At 40.8% G+C, this 15,106-nt stretch overlaps 2 protein-coding genes across 2 annotated transcripts; one reads left to right on the forward strand and one right to left on the reverse strand.

Moving 5' to 3' along the window:
• Positions 1 to 543: 543 nt before the first annotated feature.
• Positions 544 to 4,079, forward strand: mrps25 (mitochondrial ribosomal protein S25). The gene is made up of 4 exons (XM_050064287.1): positions 544 to 782; positions 2,038 to 2,144; positions 2,449 to 2,536; positions 3,057 to 4,079. The coding sequence occupies exons 1-4, from the start codon at positions 649 to 651 to the stop codon at positions 3,244 to 3,246; spliced, it is 519 nt and encodes a 172-aa protein (XP_049920244.1). The 5' UTR covers positions 544 to 648; the 3' UTR covers positions 3,247 to 4,079.
• Positions 4,080 to 5,526: 1,447 nt separating this feature from the next.
• On the reverse strand, positions 5,527 to 13,096 carry LOC126402383 (rabenosyn-5). The gene is made up of 12 exons (XM_050064286.1): positions 12,984 to 13,096; positions 11,701 to 11,987; positions 11,220 to 11,342; positions 10,945 to 11,045; positions 10,782 to 10,827; positions 10,517 to 10,678; positions 10,152 to 10,417; positions 9,871 to 9,941; positions 9,695 to 9,781; positions 9,484 to 9,586; positions 9,229 to 9,333; positions 5,527 to 9,147 (listed from the first exon to the last, which is right to left on the reverse strand). The coding sequence occupies exons 2-12, from the start codon at positions 11,861 to 11,863 to the stop codon at positions 8,038 to 8,040; spliced, it is 2,337 nt and encodes a 778-aa protein (XP_049920243.1). The 5' UTR covers positions 11,864 to 11,987; positions 12,984 to 13,096; the 3' UTR covers positions 5,527 to 8,037.
• Between the last annotated feature and the right edge of the window lie 2,010 nt (positions 13,097 to 15,106).

The raw sequence follows: 15,106 nt of genomic DNA on the forward strand, positions 1-15,106 counted from the left end.
AAATGTCTTGGTGAAAGGCCATTTTTAGGGTTCACTGTCTCTGCCATGACAGTAAGGCCACAGACAAAACGATGTGCTATAGATCCACATGATTGAAAGACACAAGCAGACGTCATATTTTTCATTACTGGCCCTTGGAAATTGAGAAATGTGCAAAATGGGTGGTTTGGGGATAATATATAAATATGGACATTTCCATATTTTCTGTTACAAAATTGATGTTGATTTCCAGTGTTGAGGAGTAACTAGTAACTCAAAATGGTGCTACATAGCCTAGTTGGTAACATTTATGTTTTGAATTGTACATGGTCCCTTTTAAATAAATAAAATAAAATAAATCATTCAATCACAAAAAAAATAATTGTTTAATCCAAATACCCCCCTAACTTCGTTCCTATTTATTTCATTTAATGTTGCCCGTTTCTTTTTGCCAGGTTAATAATATTGATTTTGTTCTGCTTTCTGTAGATGATTATAATATCCTCCATACCACGAGATATCTCTGCTTCAACTTCCTGATCGCTCCTCGGTTGCTGTGACAACGACTTTGCACGTCATCAAAAGGCGCCTCTCCGTGTGCTACTGCGTGCGACTCTAGTGTACAGACCACTGTCAGATGATATTTTGCGACTCAAAAAGGACTTTAAAATGCCTATGAAAGGAAGATTTCCCATCAGGAGGACTCTGGAGTACCTCCAGAAGGGCGACATCATCTTTAAAAACAGAGTGAAGATCATGACGGTCAATTACAACACACATGGAGAGCTCAGCGAAGGAGCAAGGTCAGAGCTAACAGCAGCTAACATTAGCTAAGACTCATCATACAGCTAAAACACTGCAGATGTGTCTTAAAAACATGTGAAGTACCACCACACTGGAACAGGCAGCGGCAGTGTGCATGCATAATTCTGTCAGTCTGAGTTTAACATTATAATATTTCATAAAATACCTATACATATGACGTTGTATTACTATGAAAAGTGTCATTGACTTAAAGGTCTGGTGTGATTATATGTCTCTAACTGATGATTATTCCCACTGTCTATAACTGTGTCATTATTTTCTCGAGTCATAGATTGTCCTGTTAATTGTTTGGCCTGTTGAAGTTCAGAAAATGTCATCTTTGTTTTGTTAAGTTGATTTTACCCTCATATTAAATCTTCCTTTTATCCAGAAAGGTAACTGTCACTTTGAATTTCATGCACAAAACAACCAAAGTACTCTGGTACTTTGGGAGTAATTCAGTCCATTTTGTTCAGCACCAGCACCTATTTTCTTCCCAAAATAATACTAAATCATTGGGATGGGAATCACCAGAGGCCTCATTATAAAATATTGTCATGATACCTAACTCAAGATACAGTATTATAGCATGTTGCCATAAAATATATCTCAATTCAGTCATTTTTATTGCAGCAAAATATATCTAGTGGACTTAAAAAAGCAATTGATTTCATTATTCTAGTAGGCAATGTGTATTTGCAATATTTTATTTTATTTTTTATTTCAATAATTTCTATAGGCTACTAAGAAATCGATTCTTGGCGTACATGTCACGATAAAATATTGCCACACAAAAATATTGTGATACTATGCTGTATTGATTTTCCCTCCACCTCCTGCTTAATAAGCAAATGAATTTTGACGTTTAAACACATACATTTAAAAACTTAACACAGGTAGCAGTAGTATGCATGCATGCGTCTGTGAATCCCTGAAGCATTTTAACAGCTACGTAACTATTACAGAAGGCAAATACCTGAGACAATGTTCAAAGATCACGAGAGACACTGCGGTCAAAAGTCTGAGACCACATTTTTTTTTGTACAAAAGGTCAGATTTCGTTGAGTTGTAGCCGTTTCACTGATGCATTCAGATGACACTGGATTTGATCTTATTTCCTGAGGCTCATTTAAGTACCTCATCTTGCAGTCAGTGTTCACCTGTTACAAATATTGCAGTGTACTATCTAAGTAAAGTGAGACCGCCTGTCAGGTGAAGCGTTTCTTAAACTGTGTTTCTCTTTGTGTTTTGCAGAAAGTTTGTGTTCTTCAATATTCCTCAGATTCAGTACAAAAACCAGTGGCTCCAAATAATGATGTTCAAAAATATGACGCCATCACCATTCTTGAAGTTCTACCTGGGTGTGTAGCCATTCTTCTTCTTTGTCTTCTTCTTAGCTATTGATGCACTATTAGGCACTTAAACACACTGCTTGTTTTTTTAACTATGTGTTGTATTTATTATAGACTATTAGGTTCTTTAACTATTTATTATAGGTCTATCTTTAATGTTATTTATTCTGTACGCTGCTGGACCTGGGTCACGAATTTTGTTCCCTCGTGTTTTTTAACATGTTTGAATGAGAGTTAACTGAACCTTGTGCTAATATTATTATTATTGTGTATGATGTCAAGCTTGGGCTGATCTCCTTTGTCTCATTTGCAGACGACGGGGAGCAAGTTGTGGTGGATGTGGAAGGGAAGGACCACAAGCAAATTTCACAACATGTGAAGAAGATTTTAGGCAAATCAGAGTAAGTTATTGTAAGATATTTGAAGTCATTGTGAGTTAAGTGTGGGCTGTGTTTAATGACGTCTGTGTGATTATATTTATTGTAGGGCTTGGTAATTTTAAATAAATCAAGTTTTAGATACTTTTGATTACGTACTGTATGTTGAAAATGAAAATGTGACAGTGAACCATGTTCAAAGGTTGTGAGTAATGAGGATATAATTTTTCTTTTACTTTACAAGATAAAATAACTTATGAAAACCGTATCACTTAATTAAAATTTCAGCTTGTAAGACCAGGTAAAAATAACATGTAAGCCATGTCACAGTCATCTGTTGTAGCAAAATGCCACAGTGTTGACGAGACAGCTGTTGCAACCTCCCAGTAGAGTTAAGCCAACGTTAACTGTAAACTTTTTTAATTATTTACACCTGTTCTTTTCCTACCCTGACGTATCAAAACACCGTCTGTGAAAAAGGCCCATTACTGCAGGGACCAGATGATCTGAAAATATATTTATCTCATTTCCTTTCTGTTCACAGAGAAGTGTTACAAGCTGAGGCCCTAGCCAGGATGCAGGCCTCTAACCCCGCCAACTTTGGGCCCAAAAAGTACTGTCTGAAGGAGTGTATCTGTGAGGTGGAGGGCCAGGTGCCGTGTCCTGGCACCAAGCCGCTCCCCAAGGAGATGACGGGCAAATATCGTGCCCAGATGGCAGCGTCACAGGAGTGAGAGCCCGAGAGGGAGAGCGGATTATTGTATAATCACTGGACAATATGGTGTTATGTTGTTATGTTTAATTTTTTACGGTTACATAAAAGGACTGCTGCATTGCATATTTTGTTGTGAATATGTGCAACTGAACTGGTCCCACCGTGCTGCGTGCATTGTGAGATCGTCACCTGCTGGACCGAGACTTTCCAGTCCAACGAAAGCAGCAGGAACCAACCAACACGTAACATTATTTGGACCAGGTGTGGAAATTATTTTGTTTTGTTCAGCTGCCACTGTGGCTGCTTGATTCCAAAATCTAACAGCCACTGAATAGATAAAGATTGTTGGGGGGTTTTTTTTGGCTGGTGAGTGAAGAGAATCTAGCAGCCACTTGCATGTTTTACCAGTATTTGGCAGGTGGCTGCAAATTTCCAACCCTGGTTTGGACAGTCAATTCTCTGAGTGCTCCTAACTTAGCTTCAAAAAATTGAGCGAGGAGTCTTAGCTTAGGAGTGATTTAGGAAAATTCTCAGAGCAACTCTGAGTGAGGAAGGGACAGAAACTTTTACCTTACTGAGGAGGTGTGGTTGACCTTACTGTTAGGTATGATGCATCCCTTTAACAGATGTGATTGGTTGGCCTTTTAAGAGCTAAAATTAGTAGTATTGTGATGTTTTCTTAGAAATTTCCCTTAAAGTTAAGACTAAGTCCTTGTAAAGATAAGTCATACACAAAGCATCTTAGACCTTAAAAGACCTCCTAAGGCGAGAAACTGTACGGAGCAGGAAGGAGGACTTTTAAGAGGCTTAAGAGTTTCTTCATCAGAGGAGAAAATGGTGGAAACACAAAGTTTGTAGTTTCTTCATCAGAGGAGAAAATGGTGGAAACACAAAGTTTGTAGAAATATTCTCCTAACGCAGAATGACAGTGAGCAAATAAAATGCTACAGATTAGATCCTGCACTGACAATATGTGTGGTTGATGTCATTAGGGATCACTTTTCCCAACTTATGCTGTGACACCAGAAATAAAATGATCACAACACTAAGATACTTGGAAAACTGGAAAAATGCAACAGTGATGACACACTAACAGTGACAACACTTTCACTGTCAGCAGTTCATTTCATTTCCACTGGGTGTCCACACCTTGCAGGCTCACCAAAGGGCGTGGCACTGACAACCAATCACATCTGTTAAAAGAATCCATCATACCTAGCACCGGGGTCAACCACACCTCCTCACTAAGATAAAAGTGTCTGTCTCTTCCTTGCTCAGGGCTACAACTCCTTACTAGAATTTTTTAAGGCTAAGTTAGGAGCTAGTAGAGTATTCTCAGAATCTTTGCCTGAATATTAAGTAACCACAATATTTTTTATGTGAGAGGCAGAATCAAGTTAAGATTAAACACATGGTTGTCAGATTTATGACAAGAAACATTTTACAGAGACAACTTTTTTTTTATTGGTGCTGAGATGGAATTTCGTAACGTTAATAAATCGATGTCTGTGTTTAAAATGTTTTTACCAAATGAGCTAAAATCAACTGCTAACGCACATGAAGAAGCTCCTCGAGTTATTCACACTGTCACAAAACATTTACAGTGTCACACGTTTTGCTTTAAAATCCTCTGTGTGCGTCACAGAGAAGCAACTGACAATACAAAACACTGTTATTGTCTATGAAGACGTTCTGACTTACAGGAAAGCACTATGACAAGTTCATGTAAGGACTTAGCAGCACTGTGAGTGATAATACTTGCTGGCGTTCATGTAGTGTTAATGTATCTGACAAAAACTAAACGTGTCTCAAATGTTGTGTTGACCTAAGAATTTAGTTGATCTTTATAAATGTGGTAAACATCTGTACACACTGGGACTCGAAGTTACCTATGATGTGCCTTGGCAGATAGCGTTCAGTATGTTCATGAGCGAGTGCTGGTCTGATGGAGTTCTTTAGATGAAACTACTGAACGGATAACATGCTTTACATACAGATCTTGTCCGACAGCACTGTGTTGAGAGATTTTATCAGGAAGACAAGCTCGGCCACTAGCTCGACAGAAAGGCCAGCGTCAAACAGCAGACACAAGAATCATGCAACCCGAGTGCTCAGTTGGAAAAGTAGTGCCACTGTCAATAATAAGATCACAACCTTAAAGGGGTCGCACTGAAGAACGTGGAAAACGTTTTGTTCACTTGGCTCTATGTGGCAAAAATAACAGTCTAAAATACAACCATGCCAAGTCCAACATGACGTAGACGAGACGCACAAACAAATGATTAGTGAACCAAAGCTGCTTGAGTAAGACTTTCATCTAAACCATGCAGACAGAAGAAAATATTACATTCAGTTTTACAGAAAAAGCGACTTGAACTAAACAGAAATTAACAGCTGTTAGAACGAATACTTATTCAATTCCTGGTCAGACATACACAGATGTACATGTGGCTATTTATAATATGATTAAGGATTAAAAGCTTTTCCTTGTGATAAAGTCGTCATTAGTCAGGATGAGTGACACCTTCATAACAGGAGCAACAAGAATGGCTTGATTCTGTGTAATGTGCCTTTAATTTCCTTCAGAAATTCATGAGGGATAGTGGTCACAGGCTCTGCAACGACTAGTGTGATGCAATTAGTAATTTAAAGAAATACTTAACTTACAAAATGACCATTTGTAAATTAGTTAGTCATAATGTGTTGTGTGTGAATTTGTGAAGAAAACTTCATTTTTCCTGCATGCCTCCGCAGAAAACACAAACATATTGACTGACTGGGGACCGTGTTCAACACAGCAAAACCTCAATTTGCAAACTCTAACACAACCCGTTACTGTCATCAGAAATATCGATTGGTCGATACATCTTGTCTGAATATTTTAAACTGATTTAATACTCATTTTCCTCAGTATCAATCCAAGCGATATTATTTTCTTGCTCTCTCTTCTCTCCAACAGCGAGGTGACACATGAGTGCAGTGCCCCTATAGCCCCGACTTCTCTCTATCACTCGCTGCTCTTCTGTAAAGGCAGCTGCAGACACAGAGGGAGACTCTGAGATAACATTAACTTCTGACTTCTGCAAAGAAGTGAATTTACAGCTCACAGCAACCGAATACGATACAGTCTCTGACTCTTGTTTGATATCAAGTGTCAGAAAAATAAGTTGTTGCATATATTCAATCCCTTGTTATTCCATAAATGTCACTGTCACACTGAACGTCCTGCTGAACCCGGTTCATACTCTCAAACCGTAATGTAAAAAAAACCTGCGACAAATAGTCAAATATTTGTTTTTATCAGCCACATAGGGTTCAACTGGCATAATTCTGAGTCGGGTACAGCCCTACGGAGAATACTGTTTTCAGTAATGTAAAAAAAATGTTTTAAATACTGTTAATTTTTAACACAGTCCAGTAGTCGGTACAGTCCTAACCAAGAAAGGAGAAGTAGTCATTGTCATTTTATAGCCTCATTATAATTATTTCATGGGTCAATTTTTCCCCGTGGTGTCGAAAATTGTATCTAATACCAATATTTTAAGTTATTGTATCTGAATTAGAAATTCCAGTATCTTCACAACACTCATGCAGTACTATCCAAGTCTCCGTTATCAAGTAGTATGCTCAGTATATCCCAGACACATGCATTTTTGTTACAAAAAAAAAATAAAAACTTCAGTATTGAAGTCTGGCTTTAAAGAGAGTTCAGTACAGTTTTATCTAGTAAGGTTTTAGCAAAATGCACGTTTGGTGAGTACTGCGCATACAACTGGATAAATGAGACTTGGAATATACTGCATGAGTTGCGTGAGAGTTCGTAACAGGTGGTTTGATATATCAATCAATAAATCCATTTTCCGTGGAGGCACGCGAGAAAAAAAACTTCCTCACAAATTCGGGGTAACACAGCACGACTGATTAAAACACAAACTGGCATTTTGTAGGTGAAGTATTCCTTTGAGCCTGTAATTAATATGGTACTATTTAATGATCAGTTTCCTTCAAACACTAGGCTGCCCAAATATGGTCATAACATTTTAATTTAATTTGTGTGTCATTAAATCATCGGAGGGTTTTCATAATTTGTCATGGCCCAGTTAAAACAGTGATGCATGGTTTGGTTCTTTGGCTTTGCTTCAATGAACAACAGGCAGTTAACACAAATAAAGTTGTAGCTAAAACAAGACGGCACTAATATCAGTGGAATTAAAAGGGAACTCCACCGATTTTAAACATCCAAGTCTTACAGATCTGAGAGAATACTACTGCAAATATTGAAAGTGTTTTGTTTAACGATACATTTTGAGACAGGCATCAAATCACTTCCCATTTGTGGCCACAATTACATTTTGACTTTGTTCACAGCTTCTACCAGAGAGCCAAATCATACATCCTGACTTCCACAGCCACACTCAACTCAACCATCTGGCTGTCCCATAAAAAAATGTTTAAATGTCATTCTTCTGTCTTCCATAGTTCATGTTTGCCCCGATACAACAGGGTTAGTATCTTCAGCAACATGCCTGTACAAATGTGTTTTTACTTGCAGTGCTTAAAAACTGTGCATGCTGGGAAAGGCTCCAGCCCTCTGCGACCCTGTACAGGATAAGTGGTTAAAAGTATGTGTGGAAATTAAGGGAGTCACTCCAGGCTACTGAGCTCTACGTATGTATTTAATTTTGGGACTATTCTAATCTTTTAGTGGTGCAGCAGACCTCACCCACACTACAATCAGTGGGCTCATGAGTCATGTAAAGTGAGCTAGCCTTGCAGGACTTGGTAAGTAGCAGGTAATCGGGGGAAGGTGTCAGTGCTTCTTTTTCTTCTGTTCCTGTAGGGTGTGCTGTAGCTCTCGGAGGTTCTCTGACAGGAGCTCCACCTCGTCAAGACGGCCGCTGAGCTTGGCATCGAAAATGTAGGCCCTAATGTTGTCAATCTGCTGCAGCAGCAGCTCCTCCTCTATCATGTCCACGTCTGGCAGAACCTCATCATCATCGTCTCCATCGAAGGGGTTGGTCGAGACTTCTGGAGAGTTCCCAGAGGCCTCCAGGAAAGGGTTACCTGTGTCAGTATCCTCATCCTCCTCGAACGGGTTGCCAGGTGCGGTCTCAGCCTGTTTGTCCTCCTTGACCTCTTCATCTTCATCGAATGGGTTGTATTCTTTCTTCCCATTGGTTACCTCTTTGTGCTCCCTCTTTATGTCCTCAAAGAAGGGATTGGATGGATCTTCCTCAATGGGAGTAGAGTCCTCCTCATCGAAAGGGTTGAGGGAGGTGCTGTTCTGTCCTTCACCACCAGGGGGGGTTACCTGCCCCCCTAAGCTCCTCAGCCTGGGAGGTGACTCCTCCTGGCTTGTGAGAGCAGGGAATGCTCTTACAGAGGATGGACTCCTCTCAGCTTTCGGAGTCAGTTCCTCTGCTTCAGCGTCTTCCTCTCCTTGGAAGCCCCCTGCTGCACTGATATCCAGAGACCTCTCCCAGGTGAAGGAAGGCTGGGTGGAGCCCATGGCGGGGCCCCAACGCTCCCTATCCTCCCTCTCCCGGGCTTCCAGACGATTGAGCTCTCCCTGCTGCATGCTCTCCTCCTCGGCCAGCTTCTGAGAGAGCACGATGGCCAGGCTGGTCTGCTGCTGGTCGTATTCATCCTGCAGCTGACGCAAGTTCTCCTCCAACATGGCCACCTCGTCTGCCCTCTGGGCCTCTCGTGCCTGGCGAAGGAATGACTGTATGTTCTGGATCTGCTGCAGGAGGGGGTCCTCGTGCTCGCTGCGTGTATGGACGGAGTCTGCGGAGGGCAGCCAACCACCAGCTTTGGTCATGCGTGGAGCTCTGGGGGCCTGCGGCAGCTCTCCATTAGTACTGGGAGGGGGACGGTTTTTCTCATAATCCTGCCTCCTCTTCAGGGTCTCCTGGGTTGCCTGTTGAGCGGGGAAATATGAGTTTTAAACATTGAGTTACTTGTTATCAATGAGGAAGAGTGTATCAGTACACAGTCTCACCAGTCTCTCTTGTTGGAGTCTCTTCTCTTGTTCCTGTTTCCTCTTTTCTTTCAGCTCTTCATATTTATCCTTAGTGGGTAAAGACATGAGACCTAACAACTTCTCCTGAAACAGGACACACAAAGAAATGGGTGAATTCAGGGAAAGAAAGGATCAAACGACAAAGACACATGTAGAAGACATACTGATAGGAGACACTCTGAACGAATGGGGCTTATGTCTTTGTCTCTATGTTGAGAATTGCCTGAACTTCACCTGGACAAATAGCGTGGCTGTGTAACGGATCATCCTCTGCAGCTGGAGGGCCTTCGGATGTGGTGGCGGATCATCTTTTGCTTTTAGTGTTAAAATCTTCTTGCTGAGAGGAAAACAGAACCATTTGATATTTTTAAAAGCTCCATACTTGACAAACACGACCAAAGACTTCCGTTCAGTTTTGAAACTGTCTTTCAGGATCGACATCTACCTCAGGGCATCGATTAGTTCGTAGTATTTCTGCACTTCCAGTCTCAGTCCAGCAGCAGTGTCGAGATTGTAGGTGGTTTCTCCGGCACTGTGAAAGCAAACAGTCATTACAGTAAGCAACACTCTCATATCAAAGATCCAGATGCTCATTAAATAGCTGCTTTTTATGGGGCTTACTTGAGTGACTCGGCCATTCTGATGTATTCTGGAGCCTTTTCATCCACCTTCTCCATGCACATCCTCAGCCTCTGACAGGAAGACAAAAATTGAGCAAGTGAACAACAGGAAACCCCAAAAGACAAAAACTGAATGACGGGAAGGATACAACAGTGTAAACTCAAGACAGCTTGAAAAAAATAACACAGAATCAACTGCTCTGCTGGTGTGAACAGAAGAGACGGATTGTAAAATGTAGAGATTCTTGTCATTTTAAGTGTGAGACAGTTTAATGCACCAACCTCGTAAAGTTTCACCACATCCGGCATGTGGTCCTTCTCCTCCAACTTCTGCTGTCTCTTCAGCAGCGTGTCCATGCAGTGGTGACAGCAGCGAATCTTCTCGTCATCCTTTTCCTCCAACATGGAGGTGACGCTGCTCAGGCTGCTGATGCTGCCTCTCCTGGAGCCCATCCCACTGCCGCCGCCACCTCCTGCTGGGGGAGACTGGGACTGAAGGGGGCTTCCGGGTACACACAGGGCCTCTCGGGTCCCATTGATCAGCTTTTCTGTGAACACACAGAAGCAAACATTTCACAGCACTGAGACACAGACCTGACTTCACCTGGATGATTTCCTCTAGTTTGCAGGGTTGTGTTCATACGTACGAGCCAAAGGTAAAGGGACAAAGTCCATGCACTTCCTACACATGATGGACCCACAGAGACGACAGTGGTGCCGCCTGTTCCGGATGTTGAACTTGTTTCCGCAGTCAGGACAGAACGGGACATCTGAGTCATTCACCCATGACACCACCGACTTCTCAATGGCTACAAAGGAGGATAAACACTCATTAATATATATATAATAAACAATTTATTCTGACATAAACTGAGAGGGGGTCAAGGTTGTGATGAAAACATGTGGACATACCTCTGATTTTGGCGGCATCGGAGTTGACCCTGTCAAACGACGTCAACTGAAACAACAGTTTTCACAGTAAATGAGTTGCGTCCCATCTTAAGTGTAATTTCAACAACAGCAGGATGAGATTCATGGTGTTAATGAGTTGTTATTTGTGCTATTGTAAGCATACCTTTTCCAGTCTAATGATGAGCTTGTTGACCTCAATGACATAGTGATCTATCCTGGCTGCCCGGTGCTTTTTAAAGAAGTCCAGGTGACTTCTGGTCGCTCCTACAAAAGCAAAGAGAAAGGGAAACCAAACGATATCAGCATGTGGCTGCTGCTTAATATTGTTCTTATCACTAATTAATTTTATCCAAATGATATAAAAAGCAACCAATGAACAAAAACAGAAGAGCGGAGATTTATTTCCACCCAGTTTACAGTCCAGTTTTCCAGTCTCACCCAGTTCCTGAGGCTCCCACATGTAGGGATCGTAGAAGGACTCATAAGTGCCTGTATCCGGTCTGTCATCTCCATCCCTCTTCAACAGCTTGTCTTTGGCTTTCTTTGCCTTCTGAACCAAACCTGTGCACAAAGAAAATTAGGAAACAACTGCCTGCAAGTCCATACGAACATCTACTAATTTTCAGTTTCATTATTAACCTTTATAAGTGATCAAGTCATCATCTTCCATCTACTGTCCCTCCCTGAGAGGCTGCGACAGAAAGTTGCCAATTCATCCTGGCAACAATTCCCCCTGGTGCAACACTGCAGTGCCCTTATTTCAAATTCAAATTGTGCTGCTTAAACTGCTTGTTACAAACACCATGCTGTCTTTTTGCTAAACTAGATAATACTTTTTTTTTTCCATTTTGCACAAGGACATAATAGACTCAAATGACGTAAAGATGAAAAGTCCCCAAGCACAATCAAAGGGACTCACTTTTGAGCTGCCCCCCAAAATGGCGGTCATCCCCAGAGTGCTCCTCTTCATAGTGATCTTGGAGTTGGTAGAATGACTGAAGATCCTTTAGGCACAGTGGGCAAAGAAAGCCCTCCTTCACTTCACCTGTGCCCTCAAAGGGGGGTGGATAACTGGAGGCCATGACAGCGGTCGACTGTGTTGCTGAGGAGATGCAAGGTGGGAGATTCTCGCTGCGGTCCACATGTCACGGGGTGTGCAAAACACCCCATAGTAGCTCCATCGCGCCAGAGAAAAGTCCTGGGACACTGAGGAGCAGGGCAAAGCAGACAAACACTTAACATCCACACTTTAAAGTCAAGATATTTTTAGGGATTAGAAATTTAAACATGTGTTCTGTTTTGAATGGCAGTTCCAATTGCGTTTGACTACTTATGCAAACCTAGTAAGTTTGCATAACCAGCCAACAGCCAAATGCTGGTCAAATATGCAAGTGGCTGCAAGATTTGCTTCACTCACCAGCCCAAAAACAATGGCAATCTATTGAGTGGCTGGTAGATTGTAGAAATGTGATTTGAACATGGAAAGACAGGAGTGACAGTGCAATAAACACCCTCAGCAACATACAAAACACTAAATCAGACAGGACTGCGAAGCTGAAATATATTACTGTATAATAGAGTATGACTGGGGCTATTACAGCTTTACAGATTTAGCTAATTATCGTGTAATATGCTGGTGTAAAGTTTCAAATGTACGCCCTTATTCTGACGTACACTGTCCACTTTTAAAAGCTGCATGACCTTTTTTTAAACCGTAGCTAACAAGCTAGCATCACTACAGACTATATTATGAGTTGCACAGATGCTACACATCAAACATGGGCTCGCGCACACTTAAATGCCCCTACATTGGGTTTTAACGCCACATTTGTACAAGTGCTGTTAGCTAGCTAAGACTTTATATTAAACCCAGCTTGTGTCCAGCCCACGCAGTCACTGAACAACAAACTAGACGATACGTATTCGTGTTTCTGTCTGTAAGGGAGCGCTATTTATCAGTGTGTGATATCTGTATGTTAACTAACAACTGCTAAAGTCATATTGTTTAATGTTTATGTAACGTTAGCCGCCACTGGGCAGAGAATGAAACGTTAGCTACATGATGCTAACTAGAAGCAGCCCTCGCTTTCTTTAGTCATCGCTTCTGTGATCCTGGTGTTCAAAACACGGGAGTAAATAACTTCAAACTTCACGTAACAAACACACGAGGACTTGTAAACACGATGGATGCGTTATACTTACATATTAATCCAACAATAACTGCGTGGTTGACAGTTAGTATTCTGTCTGACAGCTCGACAACACCAGCTGCAACAGCAGCAGCCCTGCCTGGTCATGTGATTAGCATACAGTCGGTAAGGGAAGACAAGAGGGACAAGACAGACGGAACGCACACTGAAGATGCTCCATCATTTCAAATCTTCTTCCTCGTTTTCCTTTGCTTTTATTGTTCTTCTTCATCTTCGTCTACCTCTTCTTCTTCTTTATCATCTTCTTCCTCTTCTTTTTCTCATTCTTCAAATCTTCATCTTTGTCTTCGTCATCTAATTTTTATTCTTTGTTTTCTTGTTCTTCATCTTCTTTTTCATGTTTTCGTCTTGTTCTTATTCTTCCTCCTTCTTCCTTTTCTACTTTGTTTTATTCATCTTCCTCTTCGTCTTCCTCTTTTTCTTCTTTGTTTTACTTGTTCTTCATCATCTTCTTTTTCGTGTTCTTCATCTTATTCTTATTCTTCATCTTCGTCTTCTTTGTTTTCTTCTTCATCTTCTTTTTCTTCTTCGTCCTCTCCTTTGTCTTTGTTTTCTTCTTCATCTTCTTTTTCTTCTTTTTTCTACTTCTTTTTCATCTTCTTCATCCTCCTCCTCCTCCTCCCTTGTCTTCTACGTCTTCTTTTCTTCTTCCTCTTCTTTGTCTTCTTTTCCTCTTTGTCTTCATCTTTTTCATTTTCTTGTTCTTGTTCTTCCTCTTCTTTATCCTTTTCTTCGTTTTCTTCATCTGCTTATCGTCTTTGTCTTCTTCTTCTTTGTCATCTTTTTCTTCTACATCTTCTTCGTTGTCGTCGTCTTCTTCTTCATTTTCTCGATCTTGTTCTTCATCTTCGTCTTAATTTTCCTCTTGTTCTTCTTCCTCTTCCCTTTGTCCTGTTAATAATGACTCTTTTCCATTCCTGAAGATTGTGCCTGATTTTAAAAATGTTAATGACAACGCAAGATTGTTGCAGGCTCAGTTCACTGTTTGGTCTTTTAAGGAATTTATTCAGAGTGTTTTGTGAGGTCTTCTCTCAGCAGGTTTTTATTCTTGGGTTCAAATACAGTCAGAAACATCGCACAAAGTGTCAGATGTTCAACTTTGTGTTGGGCCGGGCATCCCCCACTTTGCTGGTTCTGTTCTTTTTCCTTTTTTGTGAAAACTAAGATGTGTTGATTGTTGATTGCTGGTGTTTGTGTTGATATCTCTCTTTTTTGTGATAGCTATAAAGGTTGTGTTAAAAATTCAAAAATTCTTCTCCCTCTGCTTCTTCTTCTTCTTCTCTTTTGATTCTTCACTCAGATCAGATTCAATTCACAGATTCAATTTTAATGCTTACAGGAATTATTTTAGCCTCCCTTCATGTTTTTGGCTGCCTTGGTTCCTCCCACACCCTGATGTAAATGACCAGAAGTTTTCATGAAGCTCCGTCTTTAAGATCTCTCAGCATCATGTAATATAGAATCTTTCTCAAATTATCTGACTGAAAGAAAGTTCTTATCATTGCTATTGTGACTGCCTGACTCCCATTTGGAGCTATGTATGTGGGGTGGCCAAATTTGAGTTGTTTTGGTTTGAGATTTACCAGTAGCCATTTGTTTTTAACATTATATCATTCAATGTAAATATGTATTGCAAACACTGATCATATTTGATGGCAGGAGGTGCCTTCTGTTGGGCTGAATGCACACAGACTGTGGGACTGAGTGCTTTGTCAGATCATGGTCTCTGATTGGCCTCGCTGCAGTGGGCATTATCTATATATGTTTTTTTGTTTTTTTTCTTTGTTCTTTTATTTACCTGATGATGTTTTCCTAATAAAGTTTATTGCAAGTAACAAGACAGGTTGTGGGAATTCCCTTTTGTCCACCTATGGATATTTTCCACTGAAGGTGTGCATGAGCCTCTATAGTGTAAACTGAATGTAAAATTGATGTTGTCTCCCTGAACTCAATCAATCAATCAATCAATGATGTTGTCTCCCTGAACTCAATCAATCAATCAATCAATCAATTTTATTTATAAAGCCCAATATCACAAATCACAATTTGCCTCACAGGGCTTTACAGCATACGACATCCCTCTGTCCTTATGACCCTCGCAGCGGATAAGGAAAA

This window comes from Epinephelus moara, chromosome 16, assembly GCF_006386435.1.
Source record: "Epinephelus moara isolate mb chromosome 16, YSFRI_EMoa_1.0, whole genome shotgun sequence".
Classification (NCBI taxonomy): Eukaryota; Metazoa; Chordata; class Actinopteri; order Perciformes; family Serranidae; genus Epinephelus; species Epinephelus moara.

What these genes read in the sequence shown, in the direction of transcription:
- mrps25 (XM_050064287.1), top strand. Translation starts at nt 649, where the DNA reads ATGCCTATGAAAGGAAGATTTCCCATCAGGAGGACTCTGGAGTACCTC. An exon ending in GAGCTCAGCGAAGGAGCAAG is followed by an intron (nt 783 to 2,037) that starts GTCAGAGCTAAC and finishes TGTGTTTTGCAG; the next exon opens with AAAGTTTGTGTTCTTCAATA. An exon ending in ATTCTTGAAGTTCTACCTGG is followed by an intron (nt 2,145 to 2,448) that starts GTGTGTAGCCAT and finishes TCTCATTTGCAG; the next exon opens with ACGACGGGGAGCAAGTTGTG.
- LOC126402383 (XM_050064286.1), bottom strand. Translation starts at nt 11,863, where the DNA reads ATGGCCTCCAGTTATCCACCCCCCTTTGAGGGCACAGGTGAAGTGAAG. An exon ending in TTTTGGGGGGCAGCTCAAAA is followed by an intron (nt 11,343 to 11,700) that starts GTGAGTCCCTTT and finishes CTTTGTGCACAG; the next exon opens with GTTTGGTTCAGAAGGCAAAG. An exon ending in TCATCATTAGACTGGAAAAG is followed by an intron (nt 10,828 to 10,944) that starts GTATGCTTACAA and finishes CTGTTGTTTCAG; the next exon opens with TTGACGTCGTTTGACAGGGT.